Source organism: Camelus dromedarius, chromosome 1 (genome assembly GCF_036321535.1).
Source record: "Camelus dromedarius isolate mCamDro1 chromosome 1, mCamDro1.pat, whole genome shotgun sequence".
Taxonomy (NCBI): domain Eukaryota; kingdom Metazoa; phylum Chordata; class Mammalia; order Artiodactyla; family Camelidae; genus Camelus; species Camelus dromedarius.
In genome coordinates, this window is record NC_087436.1 from 94353377 (window position 1) to 94377678 (window position 24302).

At 39.4% G+C, this 24302-nt stretch overlaps 2 protein-coding genes across 5 annotated transcripts in view; one reads left to right on the plus strand and one right to left on the minus strand.

Moving 5' to 3' along the window:
• N4BP2 (NEDD4 binding protein 2) overlaps window positions 1-5405 on the minus strand; it is a 67012-nt gene extending 61607 nt beyond the window's left edge. For 3 of the 4 annotated variants that reach the window (XM_064487301.1, XM_064487307.1, XM_064487291.1), the window contains exons 1-2: window positions 5274-5375; window positions 736-799 (exon numbers count right to left, since the gene is read on the minus strand). The gene's annotated coding sequence lies outside the window, so the exon portion shown is untranslated. Of the gene's footprint in view, window positions 1-735; window positions 800-2292; window positions 2323-5273 lie in introns of all 4 variants that reach the window. The other variant, XM_064487296.1, reaches the window with a different exon arrangement.
• LOC116148071 (uncharacterized) lies at window positions 1825-9992 on the plus strand. Its single transcript, XM_064489329.1, has 3 exons — window positions 1825-1878; window positions 4837-6489; window positions 9778-9992. Exons 1-2 carry the CDS (start codon window positions 1825-1827, stop codon window positions 5740-5742), a joined length of 960 nt encoding a protein of 319 aa, XP_064345399.1. The 3' UTR covers window positions 5743-6489; window positions 9778-9992.
• The last annotated feature ends 14310 nt before the right edge of the window (window positions 9993-24302 follow it).

A 24302-nucleotide genomic window follows, 5' to 3' on the forward strand; every position in this document is an offset into this window, starting at 1 on the left:
TGTTCACTTAAAAATAGTTAAGATGATAAGTTTTGCTATATGTTTACCACAATTAAAAAAAACTCTAAGGGGTTCAACTACAAAGAAAAAAATATAAGAGAAGGTGGTTTAGCAGGGAAAGAAAATGTTCACTCAAGAGAGGTGGAGTCAGAAACAGAACAGAAAAGAAAATTACAAATAGAAATCCTGAGAAACATACATTTAATTACAACTACACAAATATTTATCAAGGGTGGTTAAGAATTTATCAACTTTAGGTCTCCTGATAAAACAGGTTTACTGGATCTTTATAACTTCAGAAACTATATGCAAAATACTCTACTAGGTACTCTGTATTCCCCTGTATGACTGATTGTACATAAACCATCCCCTACTCAACCACCTCTTTCCTACCAACTACCACTCACCAAAAAGCTCCATCCTCTCCTTCCTATATTTAAAAATTCTCACACATGTCCCTCTACCCCATCCCACCCAACCCGTATTTCTTGGCTCAATTAACTTTCCTTCAGGAAAGTTTTCTACTGTCCCAAAGTCTGATTTACACACAGCTCCCACTGCACCCTAGATTTACCTCTATCTTAGCACCTTTGTATTTACTTGTTTAGATTACTAGTCTATAAGCATCTCACAGATAATGTTTTTTTTATTTAGCAAACAAGAGCTTATTAAATATTTGTTATATGCCAACACAAGCCATAAAGTCACTTTAGTTCTTTAAAATATTGGACTTACCATTTCAGTACCTGGAATACTCACGTCCACAATACAGGGCATCTCTTTCCCATAAATAAAATACCTAGAAAAACAAATTTATAATCAGAAGGGTGTTTAAGAATTAGACTGGCTGTTCTTCATATCTACCCAGAACTCTTTCTCCTCCCCAGCTCCACAGGGGTCTGATTTCTAAGAGACCCCTGGCCTTATCAGTGAGCACATCACATGATCTAGGCTGAACCAGGCATAGTCACCTTATCCCCTAAGCTGCAGGAATTGGTCAAGGCAGAGGCATGTGACCAAATCTATCTGGAGGCTCCAGGTAGATAAGCCTATGCTGCCAGGAACCAGGTCCCACTGTGTGAAGAAGCATATCCACAGTAGGGGAGAAGGGGCCACTGTGTACTGATAAGTGTATGAAGGATCTACCTATGGGCAAGTTCCCACCTTAGCTCCTTATTGCGTTCTCTGTCCACTCAATTTCTGTCATATGCTAATTGAACCAGTAACTTTTCCCTCCATAACCTATTTTAGGCGGTTTCTCTGTTATTTGCAATCCAAAAAGTCTTAACTAAAAACCAGAGCAACTGAATAAGATGGAAATTATCTGTAAAGATATTTCATTGACGCTGTAAAAGGACCTACTGACTCAGCCTTTCCTATTTAGAAAACTTTCATCTATAAGACATGGCGTCGTTCTCTTCCCTACTAGGTATACCCCCAAATTACTATTTAATTCCCTTTTTATACACACTATGCGAATCACATCCTTTTTTTACGCAGTCTATCTGCCTCTTTTTTGTTGCACCCTAAGCAGTACATGGTGAGATGACAATAAGCAGTAACAACACGGTAAGAGAATTCTGAGAATTCAGAGCACTGGGGAAACAAGTAGAAGATGCGGGTGGGAAACAAGTAGAAGATGCGAGTAGCCCAGCCTTGGGATATAAAAGAGGGCTGGCTTCCCCGAAGAGGTACCACCTCTATAGAGAGAAATGTGTGAGTCAACAAAACCAAAGGGGAGGGAAGCAGGGAGCTAGGGAAGGCATTCCAGAGGAAAGCTGTTCTCAGGCCTAGATTTCACAAACTTGGCATCTCAAGGGAGAAATGCAGCAACTAAATATGGTTATTCAAAGGAAAAAAGTAACAGAAGATGAAGAGGTAAACAGAAGCCAGATCATGAAGATCCCGAAAGCCAAATTAAGAAGTTAAGATTTTATCCTGAAGGCAATGAAAAGCCACAAAACAAGGTTTTTAGCAGAGGAGTTACAGGTTCAAATGTGTCAGAAATTACTCTGGCTACAGTGGGGAAAATGGAGTGGAAGACAAGTCTGCAAGCAGGGATAACCACTTAGGAGGCTACCGCAGCAATCCCGGTGAGAGATGGTGCTAACCATGGAGGAGGATGACAGCCTTGGGAAGAGAAAAGGCACAGATTCAAGAGAGATTAAGGAGAAAGAATCCAACAGGACTCGGTGATCAATCAGAATACAAAAGGAAAAAGAGAAGAAAAGGAATAGCCCATGTTCCTGCCAAATTATTATTAGCAGTGCCTACTATTTACTGAATGCTTACCACACATGCATTATCTCATTTAATCTTCCCCTAGAAAGAAAGCAGAAGAGAGGCAGTTTGTTTGTATTTTTGGTTTGAGGCTCAGAGAGGGAAGGTTGATAATGACTACAGTTTGGGATTTGCTCAATTTAAGACGCCTGTGGAAGCATACAAATAAACATGTCATGAAGATAGATGGTATATGAGCCCAGTAATCAGGAAAAAGCCCTGCGTGGGAGATAAGAGAATTATCAGCATGCAGATAGTAACTGCGAGAAATATTTTTTAAACTAAAATATCCCCTTTATTCATGCCAAAATTTATTTACTATCCTATATACCTATAGCTTTGGGACTAATGTTAGGAGGAAAAGTGAGTAAAATTGAGTGAAGCTCACAGTTACCATAGGGAGGAGGTAGCTCAATGTAGCAACAAGCATATAATGGAAATACTACATCAAATGTTCAGAGTTAATACAATGAGTAAGTGATTATCTCTGCTGGGGAAAGGAACAAAAGAACACTTTACAACAAATACCACCTAAATCTTGAAGTAGGTTATCAGAGAGTTTAAGGGGAGGAGGACAGGGAGACCAGTGAAGACACTACAAGCAGAAGAAATTTTTCAATTTCAATTCAAAGACAAAAGAAATTTTTTTAAAAAGATGGCTTGCTTTAGAATAGAAAAACTAAATATTATTCATGTCAGTCTCCCAATCTAATTCTTAAATTTAATGAATAGAGTGGATATATTAAAAAAAATTTTTTTAAAGGAACATAGGGGATATTCACGCTACTAAATACCTGAGCATATTATGAAAGTAACATTATAAAAGCAAATGGTACAGCTACAAAAATCCAGTAAAAGACAAAAGAAGTATTATTAAAGGTCAAGTCCAGATATAGTCCTAATAACATCTGGCTTACTCATTGTCTGGCATGGTAAATATCAAAAAAATTACAGTCTCTTCTTTAATTGCTAATAAAACTACTTCTAAAGGCATTTAAAAATGTGATCTGATAAGATTTGATGTTTGACCTGACAAACTGAGATCCTTCCAAAGACTTAAAACGTGAGCTTGTATATAAGGTGAATGGAAGGAAGGCAAAAATGGTAGCTATTCTCCAAAATTCACCTTGTCTAATAAATGATTACTGCTTTGCATATCAAAAGACATGCCTAACCACGGATAATCACGAAGAAAAGGGAGATTTTAAGAGAAGAAAAATCCTCAGATAGTATTAAAAAAGCATGTACCAACACTGGTAATATTTATCTAGCCTCTATTTTATACAGCTGCTATGCCTACTTTAATAAGGAAAAAACATTCCTTTACTATAACTTGAGCTTACTTCTTCTATAAAGTCCAGTACTGGGTCCTCTTTACTCTCCCCTTCAAGGCAACCAAAGTCAACAGGTATACAAATTGACAGTCGTAAGTACTACACTCTGATTTGTCCTGGGTTGTGTTGTTTTATACGTTAGTCTTTTTTCATGAACTTAAGTGTTGCATCCTTGTAGGAAAGCAGCCATTTCCTTCCTATTCTTTTCACTGTCTCCACCACTGCAGACCCCTACCCTCCCGCAGCCCCTTGAACAATAAAGGCTCTGGCACAGGAACAAAAAGTTGATTGAATTTCTGACCTTTAAAAGCAGACAATATAAGAAAATAGAACCACGCTGATTATCAAAACACAAAACACATGATGTTTACGTTGCTTTAAAGATTTAAGAAGTCTTTCATTGAAAACTGAAGAACGAGGATTAAAATTAGTTACAAAGAGAGCTGGGCAACTGAGAGAAAAACGATGGAAATAATAAAAACAGAACTAAATGGCTGCTGTTGTTGGGATGAAAAGATAGCAAAAAAAAAAAAAAAAAAAGGAAGAGAGGCAGCTGCAAACCAGTCATTGTTTTCTGAGAAGCCAGGTTCATCCCCAGATTCTCTCTCGGAGCTCAACCAATCCCCACCTTTTCTGAGTTAACCAGTCTCCAGGCAAGCAGCGCTTTTTGATTGGCTTAAAGACGTTGAGTAGAAAAACCAGCCAATCAAGCTGGATTGGCCAGAGTCAGAACTGTGCTATGGAGACATTACAACCACTGCATGGCGAGAATGTGTACAAACCTGTCGGTGCCACAAATATCAGATTCTAGTTCGGCAAAGACTGTTGCCGAAAGGAAGGTTCTTTAAACCAACAGTGAGCTTGATCTAGCATCTACACTTTTTTTTTTAATTACTCTAGCTCTCTTTCTGAGAGAGGGTAAAACAAACAAAACCACGTTTTAACCAAAAGAGCGTAAGGAATAAACTGTCCCGGGTCAGATGACTCACTCTATCAAAGACAAATTTCCAAATAGACATCTTGGAGCGGTCCAGATCACACTAGGACTCAAGGAGGGTCCCAGTGGGGATCAAAGTTGCCATGGGGGAGAAGGGTGTGGACTAGAATCAAAGCAGCACAGATAGCAGGAACAGGGAATGCCTCCCCGCAGCACCCAAAATCGGAACGTGCGGAGTGAGTGGCTATGTTTGGATCTGAAGAAGTGAGTAAAGGGCTATGCTAGGACTACGTGCGCGGGAGGGTGGCCCGAAGTTCCAAGAAGGCTTTTCAGGGAGAGGCCGAAGGCGCTCGGAGGGGCGCGAGGTCAAGACCCGGCGGGAACCGACAGGGAAACCCTGGGGGGCGAAAGGGGTGTGCCCGGGGCCTGGAGGCCCGCCAGGGACTGGGAGGCCCGGGAAGCGGCCGCAGCCCCCGCCTTCGCCCGACCTCGGGCGGCGCGCCAGGGCCCGCCTCTCTTCGCTTCCGTCCGGGCGGCCGGGCTCACGGGCCGGACTGGAGACGGCCCGCGCTGGCCCCCCACGTTCGGGGGTTAGGGTTTCGGTCGCAGCGCCCCCCGCCACTGCCTCAGGCTCTCCGCTCCTGCTCGGGGACCCCAGGATCCCTTCCCTCCAGGACCCTCACCCCGGCCCCGCCGCCCCGTCTCCCACCTACCGCCTTTACCTGTTCTAGGAGTGGGCAGACGGCGTCGAGGCCGGGGCCGCGTCGTCAGGAGTGCGACGCGGCGCCGCGGGTCCGCAGCCCTTTCCCGCCGCCGCCACTGCGCTCTCCGACGCGGCGCAGGGCTGGCGAGCAGCGACGGCCGCGGTGGGGAGACGCGGGGCGAGCGGCCGGCGGGGAGACACTGCCGCTCTCCGTCCGGCCTGGGAAGAGCAGCCTCGCAGCAGCCAGCCGCGAGAGGGCGGGTGGGCGGCCGAATGGGGAGGGGTCTCGGGGAGTAGGGAATGGCTGCCACGTCGCCCAGGTGGATCGCGGCCCTCCGCCTCCTCCACCTCCCTCCACCCCCGCCCGCTCCCTGCCGCGACCTCTGGTTCGTTCCGGAGCTCCGCTAGGGCGCGTCGGCCCGCCCCGTGAAGCCGACCCCGGCGACCCCTGCCGCGGGCGCTCCCGCCTCTCCCGCTCTCTCCGCTGAGCAAGTCCCGGCCTGGCCGGTTCTGCCGCAGCGGACCCGGCCTCCCACTCACTCACCCCCCACCCCAAAAAAAGCTCTCCCGAAAGCCTGACGTGTTTCCCCCTTCCCTTTTCGGGGGGTCACATGCAGAAACAAGCCCTTTTCAATGTGTTGGGTTTTCGGGGAAGGTGGGAGCTGTTTTGAGCTGGTGAACGTAGCAATAAGGGGCCCGAAATTGCTGAGGATATAAGCGGTGAACCACAGCCTTGTCTGAGCCTCTTCAGACTCTCCCTAGCGCCAAATGCAAAACAAACACAAGGTCGTACTCGCTGGTCGAGGCGGGGAACGAAACGTGAGCGGGGGCGGGCCCGCCAGCGCGCGGGTCCCGGCGGCGAGTAGGAAGAGACCGCCAGGCGAGCCGGGCGGCCTCGGCGTGGCCTAACTGGGCTGTTGACTCGGGGCGTGCTAGGCGGCTGCGGCGGGCGCGCGAGCCCGGCCTCCGCGCGCGCTGTGCTGCCCGCGGGGGGTTTCCGGGCGCGCGGCCGGCTGCCCCTACGCGCGCTCGGGCGACGGACTCGGCGCGGCCACCTCGGAGCGGGAAAACAAAGGGGTCCGCGGCGGCTGCGGCCCCGACCGAGACTGCCTGGCCCCGACCGGCGCTGCCAACGTGTGGTCTGAACACGCTGACGGAGGCACAAAAACGATTGCATGTTTGCAACGTAGACCCGGAGGCGCTGACCTTTGCCCGGCTTAGAGCTTCAGTTTCAGGTGCCAATAAAAAGCAAAGATGTTTTCTTCCCTTTTGGGATCACTGTATTATTAGACTGCCCCCGAAGCCTGCTCCATTTTTTTTTCCTCTTAAACTCTGCTATCCTTAGTTTCTTCTATGTTCTGGCTTGAAATGTTCAGTGTTTTCAGGTACACCAGTTTTTCACCCTTGCTTTCTGGTGGTGGTGCTTATGCTTACTGGTTTTTTCTTCCCCCTGCTTCCCTCCCTTTGCAATTACTTTTTATTCCACCATCAGTGTTTTTCGTAGCGAAACGAAATAGCCAACTGACAAAGTATTCCTTTGCGTCGAAGAGACTGTCAGTGTTGCTATAGTAATTGCTTTAAACTGAGTGGAAGTTTGGGGGAAATGCAAGTGAATTGTTATCTTCATTTAAGTCTAATTGAAACACTTACTCACGAAGACATTCTAGTTTTTTGGTTTTGTTTTTTTTAAGAAACCAGTAATCTTTAAGCAGACTCCTGGGGATGGATGGTAAATTTTCTAATGAAACCAACCACACAGGGAAAAAAGAGATGTTTTCCTTTTGTATTATTTTTGTATTTTTTAAAATCCCTTGAGCCCCTGTTAAGAAATTGCAATACAGACACCTCTATTAATGTTTTTATTAATTTCAAAACAGGAAAGTTTTAACAAAGTACCTAGAATCTCAAGATACAGCTTATTGCTGAGAACCTAACATTACCTCTGCCTGAACAGCTATTAAAAGAGACTAATAAGTGATATATGCCACTTTATGAATGAAAGAACACCAGTAATTATAAACTTCAAACAAATCTAGCAAGTTAGAATTAATTTTGTTCATATGAAATATGTTCACCATGTTAATAAAAACTGGCATTTAAATTCTTGATTTTTTTTTTTTTTTTTTGAACATTGTTAAGGATTCATCACATTTTAGATCTGGACAATAAGAAATAAAGTATTCTTAACATTGGAAAATGTATTCCATGCTAGCAAGACATCATCCGGGCTGAGTATTTAAAGAAAAACAAACAGTTTGCTTACTATACCAAATAAAGAAAAAAAGTCAGTACTTTAAAGTCTGAAATTCAGACTCAAAGGAAGAACAAAGCAATCTTTACTCAACAGTCACAATGCCAGCTTTCTTTGTGAATATTTATAAAGCGTTTCTGCTTCCTTATTGGTTTAAACTCTAAGCCAATAGGAAAAGTACACGTCTTTTAAAGGTTGAGACATTAGCATTGGGTTAAACATTGGATAAATGGGTTGTTTATCATGCTCATTCTCATTCCAGATGGTGTATCTTTTAATTTAAAAGAAGAAATTTAAGACTTTGAGTTTTTGAGTATTTCAATGTACCTTGAATACCAAGGTACTACTCCTGATCACACTCTGCTCTCTGTAATCTTCCAACTGGTTGTTACAGTATTTAATTCTCTAAAATGCCAGATAAATCTGAAGAATGACAAAATGCTGCCTCTTAACACTTTAAGATGAACTCTGGCATTTCTTTAGATGAAAGACTGGCCTTTAAGGAAATAATAAAGTTTACATTTTGGAAAATATCTTGGATTTTTGTAAATAAAATAACAGTGCATTTTAAGTAAATCTTTTATATTTGTCTAAAGCATCTTTAGTCTAATGAATAAATTCTAAACATGCTTGTTTATATTAATGTTTAAAAACATCAGTGATTTCCTCCCAGTCACACATAATCTATGTCACCTTTGCATTCCTATACTTTGATTTTTGACTTGGAGCATTCTGCTTAATTATGATTATTTAAAAATTTATAATCTCCCTTAGTAGATCATCAATTCCTTGAAGATGGGTTCTGTTTTCCATTCTGCCTTGTATTCCTCACTGCCAAACTCAGAACCTTGTACAAATAAATAGCCCTTGGACATGTGATAAGTGAAAGAATGAGCATTACTCTATGGCACAGCATTTTTTTCAAAAGAAAATGTCTCAGGATTTTTTTCCTCTTTTACATGATAGCTGACAAATACTTGTTCTCATTCCCAAGTAAACTTAGAATAACACTTTGTAAGAACTTTATTAAAAGAAAATAAGGACCAACATATGTTGGAACTCCTGTTTTTCAGTTTTATGTCTGGTAGAAACTAGATAGTGGGTAATAGTCCTGTTATCTAAAGTTAGTAATATCAATGGGCTTATCTTTATAAAATATTTCTTTACCACACTTAACAGGAGCTGCAAGCTCTATGGCCTTGGGAATATTACTTTAAGCCCTCTAAAACTCAGTTTTCTCATCTCGCAAATACAGTCGTTTTTATCTACTTTCTGATTAATTGAAATAATGAAAGCATATATAAGTAAGGGCTCAACAGATGTTAGTTATTACTTGCTGATATTAGTGGACTTAATCATAAAGAAAAAGTAATTTTCTTTATGCAATTATTTATCTATAAAAGGCAGACATGTAAGTGCTGTTAAGAAAAAAGAGGAGGAAACAAATATCCTGAGGGAAGGATGAAGATACTAGGATGAAGATCTACTGAGAGGAGATAAACTTTTAAGAATTGAAATTTACTAAGAGAATAGCTCTTAAGTGTTCTCAGCGCACACACACACACACAAACACTCAAAAGGTAACATAACTATGAGAAGTGATGGATGTGTTCATCGTAGCAAGCATTTCACAATGTATACCTATATCAAATCATCATGTTGTGCACTTTATGTACAGTTTTGTCAATTATACCTCAATAAAGCTGGGGGAAGGGGAAGGGAGAATTAAAGGGGAAAAGTCAATCTGTTAAAAAACCAAATGACAGCAACAACAAAACCCCAAATCCTGCCACTCCTACAGAAATGGACTTCCAATAGACCTCAGACCTAGATCCACTCTTGAGAAGTTTATCTGTTTTTCCCACTTTCTCCATAAGCGAATGGGCAGACATGACGCATTCTCCAAGCTTGACATGCAAAGGTAGAAATAGAAGTGACAAAAGAGAGTATAAAAAAACAAACAAACAAACAAAAAAAAAACACCTAGAGAACTAGAACCACAGAATGGATGGCAAGGACAGCTTCCTTGTGCCTGGGATAATCCTTTTGTGATTAGGATAGCAACTGTAACAAAGAAGAACAGATATGACTCCATATTAGATCTGTTCCTTTGGCTCTAACCCTGTGCTTTGTTTCTTGTGGTTAGTCATGCTGGTTTTACGGCTTTTATAAAAGAATATCTCAAGGCTCTGACCTTTAAGAGTATAACACTTTCCCATTCACATGAAGATAAAAAGTTGCAGAATAGAAAGTAATATATGTCTTGTTGAAGGTTTACAGGGACACCATGACCTGACCCACATGGACAGCTGCAAGAACAAAGGATTCGGACACCAAGAAGTCGGCAACAACCAATCACACACCCTCCTCTTCTTAGTATAAAACGAGCCTGAATTCTGACTTGAGGAAGATGGTTCTCCAGGATATTAGTCTGCTATCTTCTTGGTCTGCTGGCTGTCTGAATAAAGTCATTATTTCTTGCCCCAACACCTCGTCTCCGATTTTTTGGCCTGTCGTGCAACAAGCAGTACGAGTTTGGACTTGATAACAAATGTTGGCGAAGCTACTCATGGCCAGCCAGCCCCAGTTGGGGAATTTTGGGATAGGCCCCAGCAGCTGCCAGGACCACTTGTCCTGAGGATTTTCCCTTCAAAATTCCCTGAAGTGGCTGCCCCAGCGCTTGGCAGTTGGAACTAGGAAGTTGACATCTGGGAGCCAATGGGCTCCTTAAAGTAGGGTAAGTCGCTCTGGTGTGTATAGTCGGAAACTTTATTCCTCTCCAATCGGGGCTTTTTCTCCAGAATAAGTCCATTTGTTTTGTATTTGAGTGGGGTACCCTGTTGGAGAGCGGAAATAGTTGTTGGACTTTTACCTGGTTTGTGAACCAGTTCATTTGTTTCTTTGGATGCTAGTGTTTATGTGTGCCATTTGTGTTTTGTTTCTCTTGTATACTTGTTTTTTAAAAAATAAGGAATATTTCAACTGTCCTTAAACGAAGTCCTCCAAGGCACATTTTGGATAAGTGGTCTGATTACAGCTATGAACCCATGCCTAAGAAAAAGATGAACAATGTGTGACCATAGTACCTGTTCCCATCTCAGGGTTTTGTTTATGCAGGGTTATCTGCATATACTGCCACCCTTGCTATGTTAATTACATTGTTTGTGTCATCGGTATATATAAAGCCCCAAGACCAAACCTAAGCGTTTATTCACGGTTTTGTGTTTGCCCTTTGGTTTTTCATTTCATTTTGTCTTACTACCATTTCTCCATTTAACAACCAAGTCAGTTTTATGATATTTAAAATTTTACTGATGTCAAACAGAGGAAAAGAACAGAAAAAAAAAAAATCCTATCTGTTCTTGTCTGAGAGTGGGATGTTCCCAGAGAGAATAGAAAGGTTCCACTTGGTTCCTAAAATCACCAAAGCCCCAGACCAGAATTCAGCCTGGTTGGTTGATGCCAAGGAAAAATGGTTAGAGAGGATCAGTTGCTATTTATAGTTTTACAATAAAATGCTGAGGATTGGTGGCCTTTGAATATCTCTATACAATCCTTCAATTATTGATATTCTGTGAAAAAGCAGGGAAGAATGATGAAATCCCGTATGTGCAAGTATTTGTGCTATTATATCAGGGGAAATAAGGAAAGGAAATGAATGAGAGTTAGGCCTTCAAACCTTAACTCCGCTGGCTGAGCTAGTGGTCCCAGCTACTCCAGCCACTATGCCAATGTATCCACCCCTTCCACTGTCTCCCATTCCTACACAGCCAGCCCCAATTACCAACACTGGGCCTCGGGTAGTGGTCGGACTGGCTCCCCCTCCTTCTGGAATCAATTGGAAAATCCTGTGTTAGTTCCTGGGGCACAGGGACCTGCTCTGGTATTGCCATCTAAGACCTGACAGGACACCTAGTTTGGACCAAGAGCCACTCTCGGCATAGGACAACTTCCCCTACACCATTATCCCATAGAGAACCTAAATGCAAATAGCCAGCAGGCTGGGTTTAATAGAATTAAATAAATCCAGCAAAAAACAAATAAAAACCCCTCTGAACTTTTGGGAAGGATTTATCAGGTCTACAGCAGATCACCCGAGGCCCCTGAAAATGCTAGAATGCTAAATATGAGAAAAATTGCAAAAATTAGATGATGCATTTGGATTGAACCCTTCTCAATTGGTAGATGTTGTTTTTAAAAGTGTTAAACAACTTTACCCAAGGTTGCCCTTATATCCTTTATCACCACCTCACTCAGCTCAGCTTCCTTGAGCCTATGCTGTCCCTCTTTGTTTTGGAGAAGTTTAATTTACCAGCTAGATATGTGGGACCGGTATTCCTGGGTTTGGCACTATCCTATGCCATTTCTTCACCACCATTGGGCCTACTCGGTGATAAAATGCCACATCTAAAGAAATGGCTTCTGGTTTTTGGAAACTTAATTCCAGCAGGATGCTACCTGCTCTTAGAGCCTGTCCCAGTCTTGCACATTAAGAGGTGATGGCCCTTCAGAAAGTGAGGCACCCAGGTGGCTTTCAAGAGAACAGATTTTTGTGTTGATGTCAGCAGCTTCCATTAACGTGGATTCCATCATGTGCTGTTCTATCCTTGGGCCCTTTCCCCCAAGGTGGCTGAAGAAAAAAAGGAGCTAGCAATACAGTTTTTGGTATGACCTCTGGATATTATACTTTGTTGGACTTGCTGGCATTTGTCATATTTGGAAAATATCTTACACATATTGGAGCAAAATTTACGTTTGTAATAGGCATGTTTGTCGCAGTAGGAATTACAGTTCTCTTTGGTGTATTGGACCACATTCTAGAAGGACCAGTGTTCACTGGTATGTGTTTTTTAGTGAGAATAACTGGTGCAGTAAGTTTCGCTGCAGCAATAACTGCATCTTCTTCTGTCCTTACAAAGACATTTCCAAATAATGTGGGTACAGTATTGGGAAGTCTTGATACTTTTTCTGGACTGGCCTAATGCTAGGGCCTCCTTTAGGTGGTTTCTTGTATCAGTCCTTTGCCTATGCAGTACCTTTTGTTTTTCTGGGATGCATAGTTCATGTGTATTTTACCTAATTATGAAGTCTGATCAAACAATTTTTTTAAAACATGGGAGCCTCTCATGTGATAGAGAGGAACACTCTGATGATAAACAAAGAGGCCTAGGGGCTCCCTTGGACTTGAAGCACCCAATTCCAACTTCCCCACAGATGCACTGGGTAAAATTGGCAGTGGGGAATGAGCTGATTGACTTTCTGATAGATACAGGTGCAGCATATTATGTGGTAAGCACCAAGGTGGCACAGAAAATGCCTCAATCTGTCCCACACATAGGAATCTCTAAGGCAAAGAACCATTTGTTCTTACAACCTCTAGAATGCCAGTGAGGGAACCTCACCCTGAAATATCGTTTATGGGAGAGATGCCACCTTACAATGGATTTAGAAGTATGTAATAGGGCCTAGCCTACAAAAGACCATCCAGCAACTCAGAATTGCATGATTTGTGCTAAAAATAACCCAAGACTGTTGTCAGACCTCCCCAGATGGGGACTCAACACAGAGGACCCTGCCTCATTGAAGACTGTCAAATAGACTTTACTCAAAAAACTCGTGCTGCAGGAAATTTCAGATACCTGCTAGTGTTTGTGGATACTTTTTTAGGACAGGTAAAAGTATATCCCACACTGACAGAAAAGGCTTCCAAAGTGGTTAAAGCCCTCCTTAAGGAAATTATCCCCTGATTTGGATTGCCTAACACCCTTCAAAGTGATAACAGGCCTGCTTTTGTCTCAAGCAAGTGTCTAAAGCATTGCAAATTAGTCAGAAACTACATTCATTCTGGAGACCACAGTCAACAGGAAAAACCGAGAAAATGAATTATACATTAAAAAGGAACATTGCTAAAATATGTTAAGAGACTAATTTAACTTGGGCTAAGGCCTTGCCAGTTACCCTGCTCCAGAGTGGCTCCCAGAAGCAGGCTTAAATTAAGCCTCTTTGAAATATTGTATGGCAGGCCATTCCAGGTTCATCCCCAGGCAGGAGAATCTATAAATGCCCTAAAAGACCTAGCAGTTGCCAGTTATGTTAAAACTTTGGGCACTGTACTAACCTCTGTTCATAAGTTTGCCTCCAACATGTCTGCCTATCCAACTGAAGTAGCCTTACATCCTTCCCTATCAGGTGGAGGCTGAGTCCTCAGATGAGAACAAGGGCCTGACCATCAGCTGACTGCAAGGTGGACAGGACCACACACGTGGTATTACTTACCACACACTTGCCTGTCAAGTTAGCTGGGGTAAAGCCATGGATTCATCACACATGGATTAAAGCAGCACCACCATCATCAGAAAACAACCCAACTCCTGAGAGACCTGGGGAGTGATGGGCTTGTGAACCCTTGGAAGATTTCAGGTTGCTCTTCTTAAAAGATAAGAATTGAGATTATTCAGGTATAATTTCATTGTACCTGAAAAAGGTCAACCTATTTGTTTAATCTTGTCCAAGTAAAGAGCATAAGAACCTGGTGTAACTATGGCACAGTCACAAAGGTAAAATTAATAGATATGTATTGGGAACTGGAACCAAAATCCCCAAGTTCAACTAAGTACTAAGGGTTTTCAAGTACTTGCAGATAAAGGAGGAAAGAGGACTGTACTACTGACTAAAGATTCTAAGGAATGTTCCCTGTCCAAGGCTGATCAATTTCATTCCATGATCACCCCCTCATCACCCAGGTTCAACAGAAAGTAGCCAGAATGTTCATTGCCCCATTCCCAACAAGATTGTGACATGGACATTGACAGTGAGTAATTATAAAAGGGAAGAACAAATCTGACTCCATGTTAGATCAGTTCCTTTGGCTCAAACCCTGTGCTTTGTTTCCTGTGGTTATGCTGGTTATGTACCTTTTGTAAAGAATGTTGCCTGTTAGCCTAAAATATACAAGATAGCCCATTCTCAAGGCTCTGACCTTTAAGGATATAACACTTTCCCATTCATATAAAGACAAAAAGTTACAGAATAGAAAATAATATTTGTCTTGTTGGAGGTTTACAGGGACACCATGACTTGACCTATGTGGACAGCTGCAAGAACAAAGGATTCTGACACCAAGAAGTCTGCAACAACCGACTATAGTCCCTCCCTTTTTTAGTGTAAAAGAAGCCTAAATTCTGACTTGGGGAAGATGGTTCTCCAAGACATTAGTCTGCTAATCTTCTCAGTCTACTGGCTTTCTGAATAAAGTTGTTATTCCTTGCCCCGACACCTTGTCTCCTGATTTTTTGGCCTGTTGTGCTATGAGCATTACGAGTTTGGGCTTGGTAACACAACCACATTTCTGGGTCTTTGTGAGGAATTTTTACAAGAAGCCATATTCCAATCCAGAACCATATTGTGGTAGCTCCAGCTTTATGTAACTGTAAGATTTTATATACTTTGTCAGTAAGGAAACTTTACATCCTGTAACCATGCTTGTTGACATCTTTCTGTCAGTTACGTTACTCTTCCATTTGTGACAATCACACACTTTCCAATATATTTACTTCCAATGATGTTAAGCCATAGGCTAACCTAGTTATTCATTTTCACTTATCTATTCTTTACAAACCCAGCTTATATTCCCTTTCTCCTGTAAAGTTTTCCCAGATGCCCCAAACATAAAGAACTGCTTCTTCCTCTATGTCCAGAGTAATTTGTATATACCTCTCTTACTCAGTTGTAACGATGACTATTTTTTTATGTGTATCTTCACTAGAATTGTGAGCTCTTTTCCACTAGACAAGGAGATACATCCCCAGTGACTAAAATACGTTCTCTGTACATTGACATGTGGTACACCCCTTTCGGAGTATCTCCTAGCTCACAATTTCCCCTTTAGCTATACTTAACCCCCACTCTATACGGTGGAATCCAGGGTATTAAAAAAATGACTCCACTTCCCTGGCCGCAGTTAATTAACCAAGCTTGGGGGTTCTAATCCAATTAGCCCCTTCCTGGGAAATTTTAGAATTGGGACAAAGACAAAAAAATACCATAAGGACAACATGAAGCACACTAATATTCCCATTATAGGGGTCCCAGAAAGAGAAGAGAGAGAAAAAACCTGAGAAATTTTTTGAAGAGATAATAAATGAAAACTTCCCCAACTTGGGAAAGGAAACAGTCACCCAAGTCCAGGAAGCACAGAGAGTTCCACACAGGATCAACCCAAGGAGGAACATACCAAGGCACATAGTCATCAAATTGACAAAAATTAAGGATAAGGGGACAATATTAAAATCAGCAAGAGAAAAGCAACAAATATTCTTTGAAAATTCTCAGATATATGCCTAAGAGTGGAATTGCAGGGCCATACAGCGGTTCTATTTGTAGGTGTTTGAGAAACCTCTATATTATTTTCCATAGTGGCTGCACCGATTTCCATTCACACCAACAGTGTACAGGGGTCCCCTTTTCCCCACATCCTTGCCAACATTTGTTATTTGTGTCCTTTTTGATGATGGCCATTCTGACAGGTGTGAGATGATATCTCCTTGTGATTTTGATTTGCACTTCCCTGATATTGGTGATGTTGAGCAACTTTTCATGTTCCTGTTGACAATCTGCATTTCCTCTTTTGGAAAAATATCTGTTCAGTTCTTCTGCCCATATTTTAAATGTGTTATTTGTTTGCTTGCTTTTTAATTGAAGTAGTTAATTTAAAATGTTTTAGTAGTTTCTGGTGTACAGTATGGATGGGCTTAGAGGACATTATCCTAAGTGAAATAAGTTATACAAAGAAAAACAAATATGTTAAGATATCACTTACATGTGGAATCTTAAAAAATACAACAAACTAGTGAATATAACAGAAAAGAAACAGACTTACAGGTGTAGAGAAGCAACTAGTGGTTACCAGTGGGGAGGGGAAGAGGGAGGGGCAAGACGGAGGTACAGGATTAAGAGGTACAAACTATAAGGTATAAAATAAGCTACAAGGATGTATTGTACAGCATGGGGAATATACCCAATATTTTATAATAACTATAAACGAATTTAACTTTTAAAAATAGTGAATCATTATATTGTATACCTATAACATATATTATACATCAACTATACTTCAATTTTTTAAAATATGATATTGTAAAATAAATACATAAATAAATTAAAAATTAAAATAAAAAATACTATTAGGAAAATCAAAAGATACAATGGAATACTACTCAGCCTTAAAAAAGAATAAATTAATGCCATTTGGAGCAACATGGATAGATCTGGAGATTGTCATTTCTAAGTGAAGTAAGCCAGAAAGAGAAAGAAAAATACTATATGATACCACTCATATGTAGAATCTAAAAAAAGAAAAAAGAAGACTAATGAACTTATCTACAAAACAGAAACAGACTTATAGACATAGTAAACAAACTTACAGTTAATGGGGGGAAAGGGGGTGAGAAGAATTAAATTGGGAGTTTGAGATTTGCAAATAATAACTACTATATATAAAATAGATAAAGAACAAGTTTCTTCTGTTTAGTACAGGGAACTATATCCAATATCTTGTAGTAACCTATAATGAAAAAGAATATTAGAATGAATATAGGTATGACTGAAACATTATGCTGTACACCAGAAAATGACACATTGTAAACTGACTATACATCAATTTAAAAAAAATTCAGAAGACAAATGATAAATAAGAAAAAATTGGAATTCATATCAGAGACAAAGGTCTGGTTCCCCTAATATACAAACACCTAGAAATCAATAAGAAAAAGACTAACAACCCAATAGAAAAAAAATGGGCAAAGCATAAAAAAATACTGCTCACAGAAAAAGAAATACAAATTACTCTTAAAATTGTATATGCCCATATGTTTTTAATATACACATCCTGGTGTTTTATTGCAGCATTATTTATAATGGCAAAAAATTGGGGAAAACCTAAATGTTTATCAACAAGGAACTGATTAAATATAGTATGTTACTTCAAAATTTGGAATCCTGTAATATATAAAAAAATGATATCATCACAAGGAAAAAACTCTGAGTGCTGGATACTGTACGATCTCCAGAATAAATTGCTCAGTGGGAAAATGTATGTATGGCATACTGCCATTAGTGTAAAAAAAAAATGGGAAGAGGATAGATAGATAGATAGATTTTATCACATATACATAAAATTTCTCTGGGAGAAGATGGAACAAATTGGTACCATTGGTTGCACTTGAGAAAGGGAACTGAGTAGCCAGTGGGAAAGAGCCTTGGAGAGACTTTTCACAGTACCTTCTCTGAACAAAAAGAATTTATTTGGGGGACGGTAATGGTAAAACACGTGCTTAGCATGCATAAGATCCTGGGTTCCTTCCCCAGTACCTCCTTTAAAAATAATAATACAATTTTTTAAATTTTTTTAAAAGAATCTGTTATTTAAGTATGGAGATTTCTCACAAGACTAGGAATAGACTTACCGTATGACCCCAGAATCCCGCTCCTGGGCTTATATTCAGAAGGAACCCTACTTCAGGATGACACCTACACCCCAAAGTTTATAGAAGCACTATTTACAATAGCCAAGACATGGAAACAGCCTAAATGTCCATCAACGGATGACTAGATAAAGAAGTTGTGGTATATTTATACCATGGAATACTATTCAGCCGTAAAAACCAACAACATAATGCCATTTGCAGCAACATGGATGCTCCTGGAGAATGTCATTATAAATGAAGTAAGACAGAAAGAGAAAGAAAAATACCATATGAGATCGCTTATATGTGGAATCTAAAAAACAAAAACAAAAAAACAAAGCATAAATACAAAACAGAAATAGACTCATAGACATAGAATACAAACTTGTGGTTGCCAAGGGGGTGGAGGGTGGGAAGGGATAGACGGGATTTCAAAATTGTAGAATAGATAAACAAGATTATACTGTATAGCACAGGGAAATATACACAAGATCTTATGTTAGCTCACAGAGAAAAAATGTGACAATGAATATATATATGTTCATGTATAACTGAAAAATTTGCTCTACACTGGAATTTGACACAACATTGTAAAATGATTATAAATCAATAAAAAATGTTAAAAAAAAGAATCTGTTATTTAAGGAAAAAAACCTGTTTAAATAAGAATAAAATATTTAGAATTTTAGAAAGATTCATTTTCTTTGTGCAACTGAGCCTGTATAGGGTTAACTGAGGAACTGGAAGCAACTATATTCTGCATGAAGTTTGAGGATCAAAGGAAGCTGTCCTAGAGAGAAGATAAGTAGAGAAGAAAGATTGGAGAGATGGAGAGAAAGTATTGTCTGAGCTCTCAACAATTTGGTTTTAGTCTTTCCTTGGCCCAGCTGCATTCCTCCCCTTGGTTTCTTTAAAACAGTCTTATATTCTTTTTTTTCTTCCAGTTTTATTGAGATATAATTGACATATAGCACTGTATAAGTTTAACGTGACTTGACTTGCATCATGAAATAATTACCACAAGTTTAACGAACAGTCATCATCCCATATAGATACAAAAATAAAAGAAAAAGGAAAAAATGGTTTTCCTTGTGATGAGAAGTCTAAAGATTTGCTCTCTTAACAACTTTCATAGGTAACATACAGCAGTGTTAATTATATTAATCATGTTCTACATTACATCCTTAGTATTTCTTTTACAACTGAAAGTTTATAACTTTTGACTATCTTCATCCAAGTCTTCCTCCCCACACCCACTGAATCTGGTAACCACAAATCTGATCTCTTTTTCTATGAATTTGTTTGTTGAAGTATAATTGACCTGTAACATTGTTAATTCCTGGTGCATAACATAGTGATTCGATACTTCTATACATTACAAAATGATCACCACAAGCAGTCTAGCTACCATTTGTCACCATACAAAGATATTACATTATTATTGACTATATTTCCCACCCTGTACATTTTATCCCTGTGACTTGTTTATTTTGTACCTGAAAGTTTGTACTTCTTAGTCTCCCTCACCTGTTTCACTCATCTCCCATCCTCTTCCCCTCAAGCAACCACCGAGTTGTCCTCTGTGTCTATGACTCTGTTTCTGTTTTGTTGTGTTTGTTCATTTGTTTTGTTTTTTAGATTCTATATATAACTGAAGTCAGATGGTATTTGTCTTTTTCTGTCTAACTTACTGAACTTAGCATAATACCCTCTAGGTCCATCCATGTTGTAGAAAATGACAAGGTTTCATTCTTCTCTATGGTTGAGTAACATTCCATTGTATATATACACCACGTCTTGCTTATCTATTCGAATATCTGTCAATGGCACTTAGGTTGCTTCCATATCTTGGCTATTGTGAATAATGCTGAAATGAACATAGGGGTCCATATATCTTTTTGAATTAGTCCATTTTTCTTTGAAAAAAATATCCAGAAGTGGAATTGCTGGATCATATAGTAGTTTTATTTTTAATATTTTGAGGAATCTCCATCCTGTTTTCCATAGTGGCTGCACCAATTTACGTTCCCACCAATAGTGTATGAAGTTTCCCTTTTCTTCACATTCTTGCCAACACTTGTTATTTGTTGTCTTTTTGATAATAGCCATTTGACAGGAGTGAGGTGGTATCTCATTGTAGTTTTGAATTGCATTTCCCTGATGATTAGTGATGTTAAACATCTTTTCATATGCCTGTTGGCCATCTGCATGTCCTCTTTGGAGAAATGTCTATTCAGGTCCTCTGCCCATTTTTAATTTGGTTCTTTGGTTTCTTTGATGTTGAATTGTGTGAGTTCTTTTTATATTTTGGATATTAACCTGTTATCAGGTATGTTATTTGCAAATATCTTCTCCCATTAGGTAGGTGGCCTTTTCATTTTGTTGATAGTTGCCTTCACTGTGCAAAAGTTTTTTTAGTTTGAGGTAGTCCCATTTGTTTATTTTTGCTTTGGTTTCCCTTGCCTGAGGAGACAAATCCAAAAAATATTGCTAAGACTGATGTCAAAGAGCATACTGCCTATGTTTTCTTCTGGCAGTTTTATGGTTTCAGGTCTTAACGTTTGTCTTTAATAGATTTTGAGTTTATTTGGTATATGGTATGAGAAAGTAGTCCAGTTTGATTCGTTTGAATGTAGCTGTCCAGTTTTCCCAACACCATTCACTGAAGAGGCTGTCTTTTCTCCACTGTATATTCTTGCCTCCTTTGAGCAGACTGACCATCTAAATGTGGGCTTGTTTCTGGGCTCTCTATTCTGTTACATTGCTCTGTGTGTCTGTTTTTATGCCAGTATACAGTTTTCATTACTGTAGCTTTGTTGTACTGTTTTAAATCAGGGAGTCTGGTACCTCCAGCTTTGTAAAAACATTCCTATCTGCTTATAATAAATCCCTCCTTTTTGGGCCTAAGCTAACTTGAGTTGTTTTCTGATTGTGGTATCCAAAAGAGTGTAATTATTATAGTAGGTTTTATATGAATGCTTGTTAAAATGAAATGTGAAGTTCTTTATAATAAAATCCATTTGGGTTCTCAAAATGTGTACTTTTTTTTTTTTTAATCTCTCAAGTTGAGAGAGGATAAGTGAGCAAGTTCAAGGGCATTTTGAAAGACATTCACCCTAAGTTAAGGTGGTGTTTGCTGATGGAAGATATAAGCTAGGCCTGGGGCCAAGTAGCACTTCCCACCTGCTAGACTTTCCTCTCATTCCCTGCCTGAGAACTGAGATTTCTCAACTAGTATTTGGTGGTGGCCTGCCTAAAAGACAAATTCTTGAATTTTGCTAATTAGGATGGAGTTTGAGGATTATGGGACCTTTTTTATTAGTTTGGTTTGGGATGGTTTGTAGTTTGATAAGAAAGGCATTAGGGATCAGGATGAAGAGACCTTGGGTGATAATTATTTGAGCATATTCAAATATGAGTTTCCAAGAAAGCAGGGTCCATTACTTTGTTCATGTTTTCAAATCTATAAATAGAACTATGATTTTACCATTTATTTCATATCATTCTTCCTCATATTGAAAAGATAGGAAATGTTAGGGAAATTCTTAGAAGGCCCAGAATAGCATTTGTAGAGCAACTCCTGGAGTTAAGCAGCCTGCAAATGAGTTTAAATGTAGTTTATGAGCATGGTATCAAAGAGCACATTCCAGGGCTTGCAGCACAGAAGCTTCGTATGTGTTTATATACCTTTTATATTAGGTGAATTTAAACAAGATGATGAAATTATGTCCAATGTAAAATGTCAGAATAATTACATATAAATACTAACATGTAGAAGAGCACAGTTTGTTTCTGTCATTGAAATCCCATTGAAAAATTAAGTACCGTTATTTAAGTACAAGGAGCTATTCTTCTTCATGCAATCAATATCTCTTGAGAACTTATTAAGGATATTGTAAAAGTGTAAGATGGTTCCTGTCCTTAAGGAGTTTTGTTGTAATTTTTCCGAGATAAGATATGTAGATACAAAGCATCATCATTGTTCTTTTCATTAAGAGGAGTAGGATGGTAACATGGAAAATAATACGGGCTTTTAAACTTGGGTCCCATTTTTAATTCTGCCATGTCGTTAATGTATGATCTCTGCAAAGGTAATCAAATGCTCCCTGCCTCGGTTTCCCCAATTGTAAAGTGAGGATAAGGATGCTAACCTTAGAGGACCACTGTCAGGATTAAATGAGGCAATATGGATGAAAATAGCTAAGTAAATGCTTGATATACATCAGTTACTTGATAAATATTAGTTTATTCTCTAAGTGAACTGAAAGCATTATATATTTTTTCCAACTCATTTTGATTCCTTCATAAATAATAATGCTTTAGTTCTATCACCAGTGATTGAAGTTAACTAAAAACTTCAATCATTCTGAGAATCAAAACTGCTTTAAAACTAAAACACAGAGATATCCAGAGTTTTAGTCAAGTAAACTACATAAGGAAAACAAAATTAGAATATTTTCCAAAAAAATTTCCTAGAAATTTTCCTAGAAAATTATTGTCATTCTAGCTTGCTCTGTAAATGTAATATTACCTAAAAATAAGTGATCTTTTAATATGTAAAACAGTCCTAAAATATGTAAAACAGTTCCAGATTTTCCTTCAGGTCCCAAGTAGATGTATGTGAGTGTTTCAAAATATGTCCTGCATTGGGTATTTGTACATGGTAAGGCATAGGAATTTCTCACTGTTTGCTTTGATGGACTGCTAAAAAAAACCTGTTCCAAACCAGGATGATTTGTAGGATGATGTCAGTGTGTTTCCTCATTTTTCTTTTGGCTAATTCCAAAATATAGAAGGATTTGATCTGCATGGAACCCAGAAAAGGGAAGTTGAATAATAGTAATTTGTCAGAGATTGACCAGCCTTGATCAGGGCAGCCCTGCTCAGTACACAAATTTTCCAATCTCCTTCAGTTCAATTCAGTAAATATATATTCCTGTGACTTATTCTGGGGTCTTGAGACAGCCTAGTAAATAACATTGCTCTTCTCTGTCTAAACTGAGAATAAAGGGCAAGTGTAAGATAAATGATGGATCAAATATCACCACTAACTGATAAGGACCAACTGAAGTATGTGGCACGTGAGAACCAAACTGATCTGTCACCTGAAACCCTCACCCTGTTCCACAGGCAGCACAGAGTCACACTGGGTCTTGCGTGGAGGCATAGGCACTTCTGCTTTTATGGTTCCCTTCCTTCCTAAAACATATTTAAAGTTATATTTTATGACTTCACTGATATAAATAAAAATATATTAGTACTATATATTAAAACATTATTAAAAATATATTAGTACTATATATTTTCTTTGGCCTGCATGGTTTTTTTTTTTTTCTTCTCATTTTAAATTAAGACATTTTCAGGGCCTCTGAAAAGTATCCTGTCCCCTAGACACTGTACCCACTGTGCCTAATGGAGAAATTAGCCCTGGGCTATAGACTGGACCAAGTATGTCTTAAATCCTGGAACAAGTGTGTACTCTCTGAGCAGCTTTACTCTCATGAGAGAAGAGAGGAAATGAGGCAACCATGCCTGGATCATTCTTTCTGAATCTACCAGTCAGATATCACTTTCTCTTCTCTGGGATGGGTAAAGGGATATGGAGAAGCTTAGAGTTATACCATTCTGGCTCAATCCACATAAAAGAAAGTATCAGTAGAGAAAAAGTAACCCTCTCTTAGCAAGCCTGTCCTTACTACTGGAATGGTTGCATTCAGTTATCATAATTTGATAATCCTGGCCTTTAAGATTACCCATCTAACTCTTCTTGCTCCAGATTCCTGTTTACCAGAAAATTTCCTGATTATAGCTATATGGCTTCCCAAATTTTCCTACCAAGAAAGAGTGCACCATGCAGACAATAAGACATACAACATGCTCTCTGGTTACATTTATCATTTTAAATTAGCAAATTAGCATCCTGGTTTACGTATTATTCTCATAAGAAATTGGCTGGCATGAGAATTCATGAATTTGTTTAACTCATTCATTTAACTGACTCGACCATGTTACTGAGCCAGAGAAGTCAAGGTTCAAAATATGAATCATTGATGGCTTAATCTAAGTAGGGTACTACATCCCTAGAAGACCCCACCTCAGTATTCAGCAAGTTTTTCTTAGCTGCAGTTTAATTTTCCCATTCTTTAACCACAACATATCCCTCTGTGTTCACACTGCTTTTAATAATAGTGTATCTTTAAGTTAGATGGGGGAAGGGGCAGGGAGGGAAGAAACACTCTGGCAAAATTTTTCCACAATTGTTGTTTTCTTCCAGGTCTATCCATGTTAGGGGATTAAGAATACATGACTTCTACCCATGGCTCATAATTAGGGA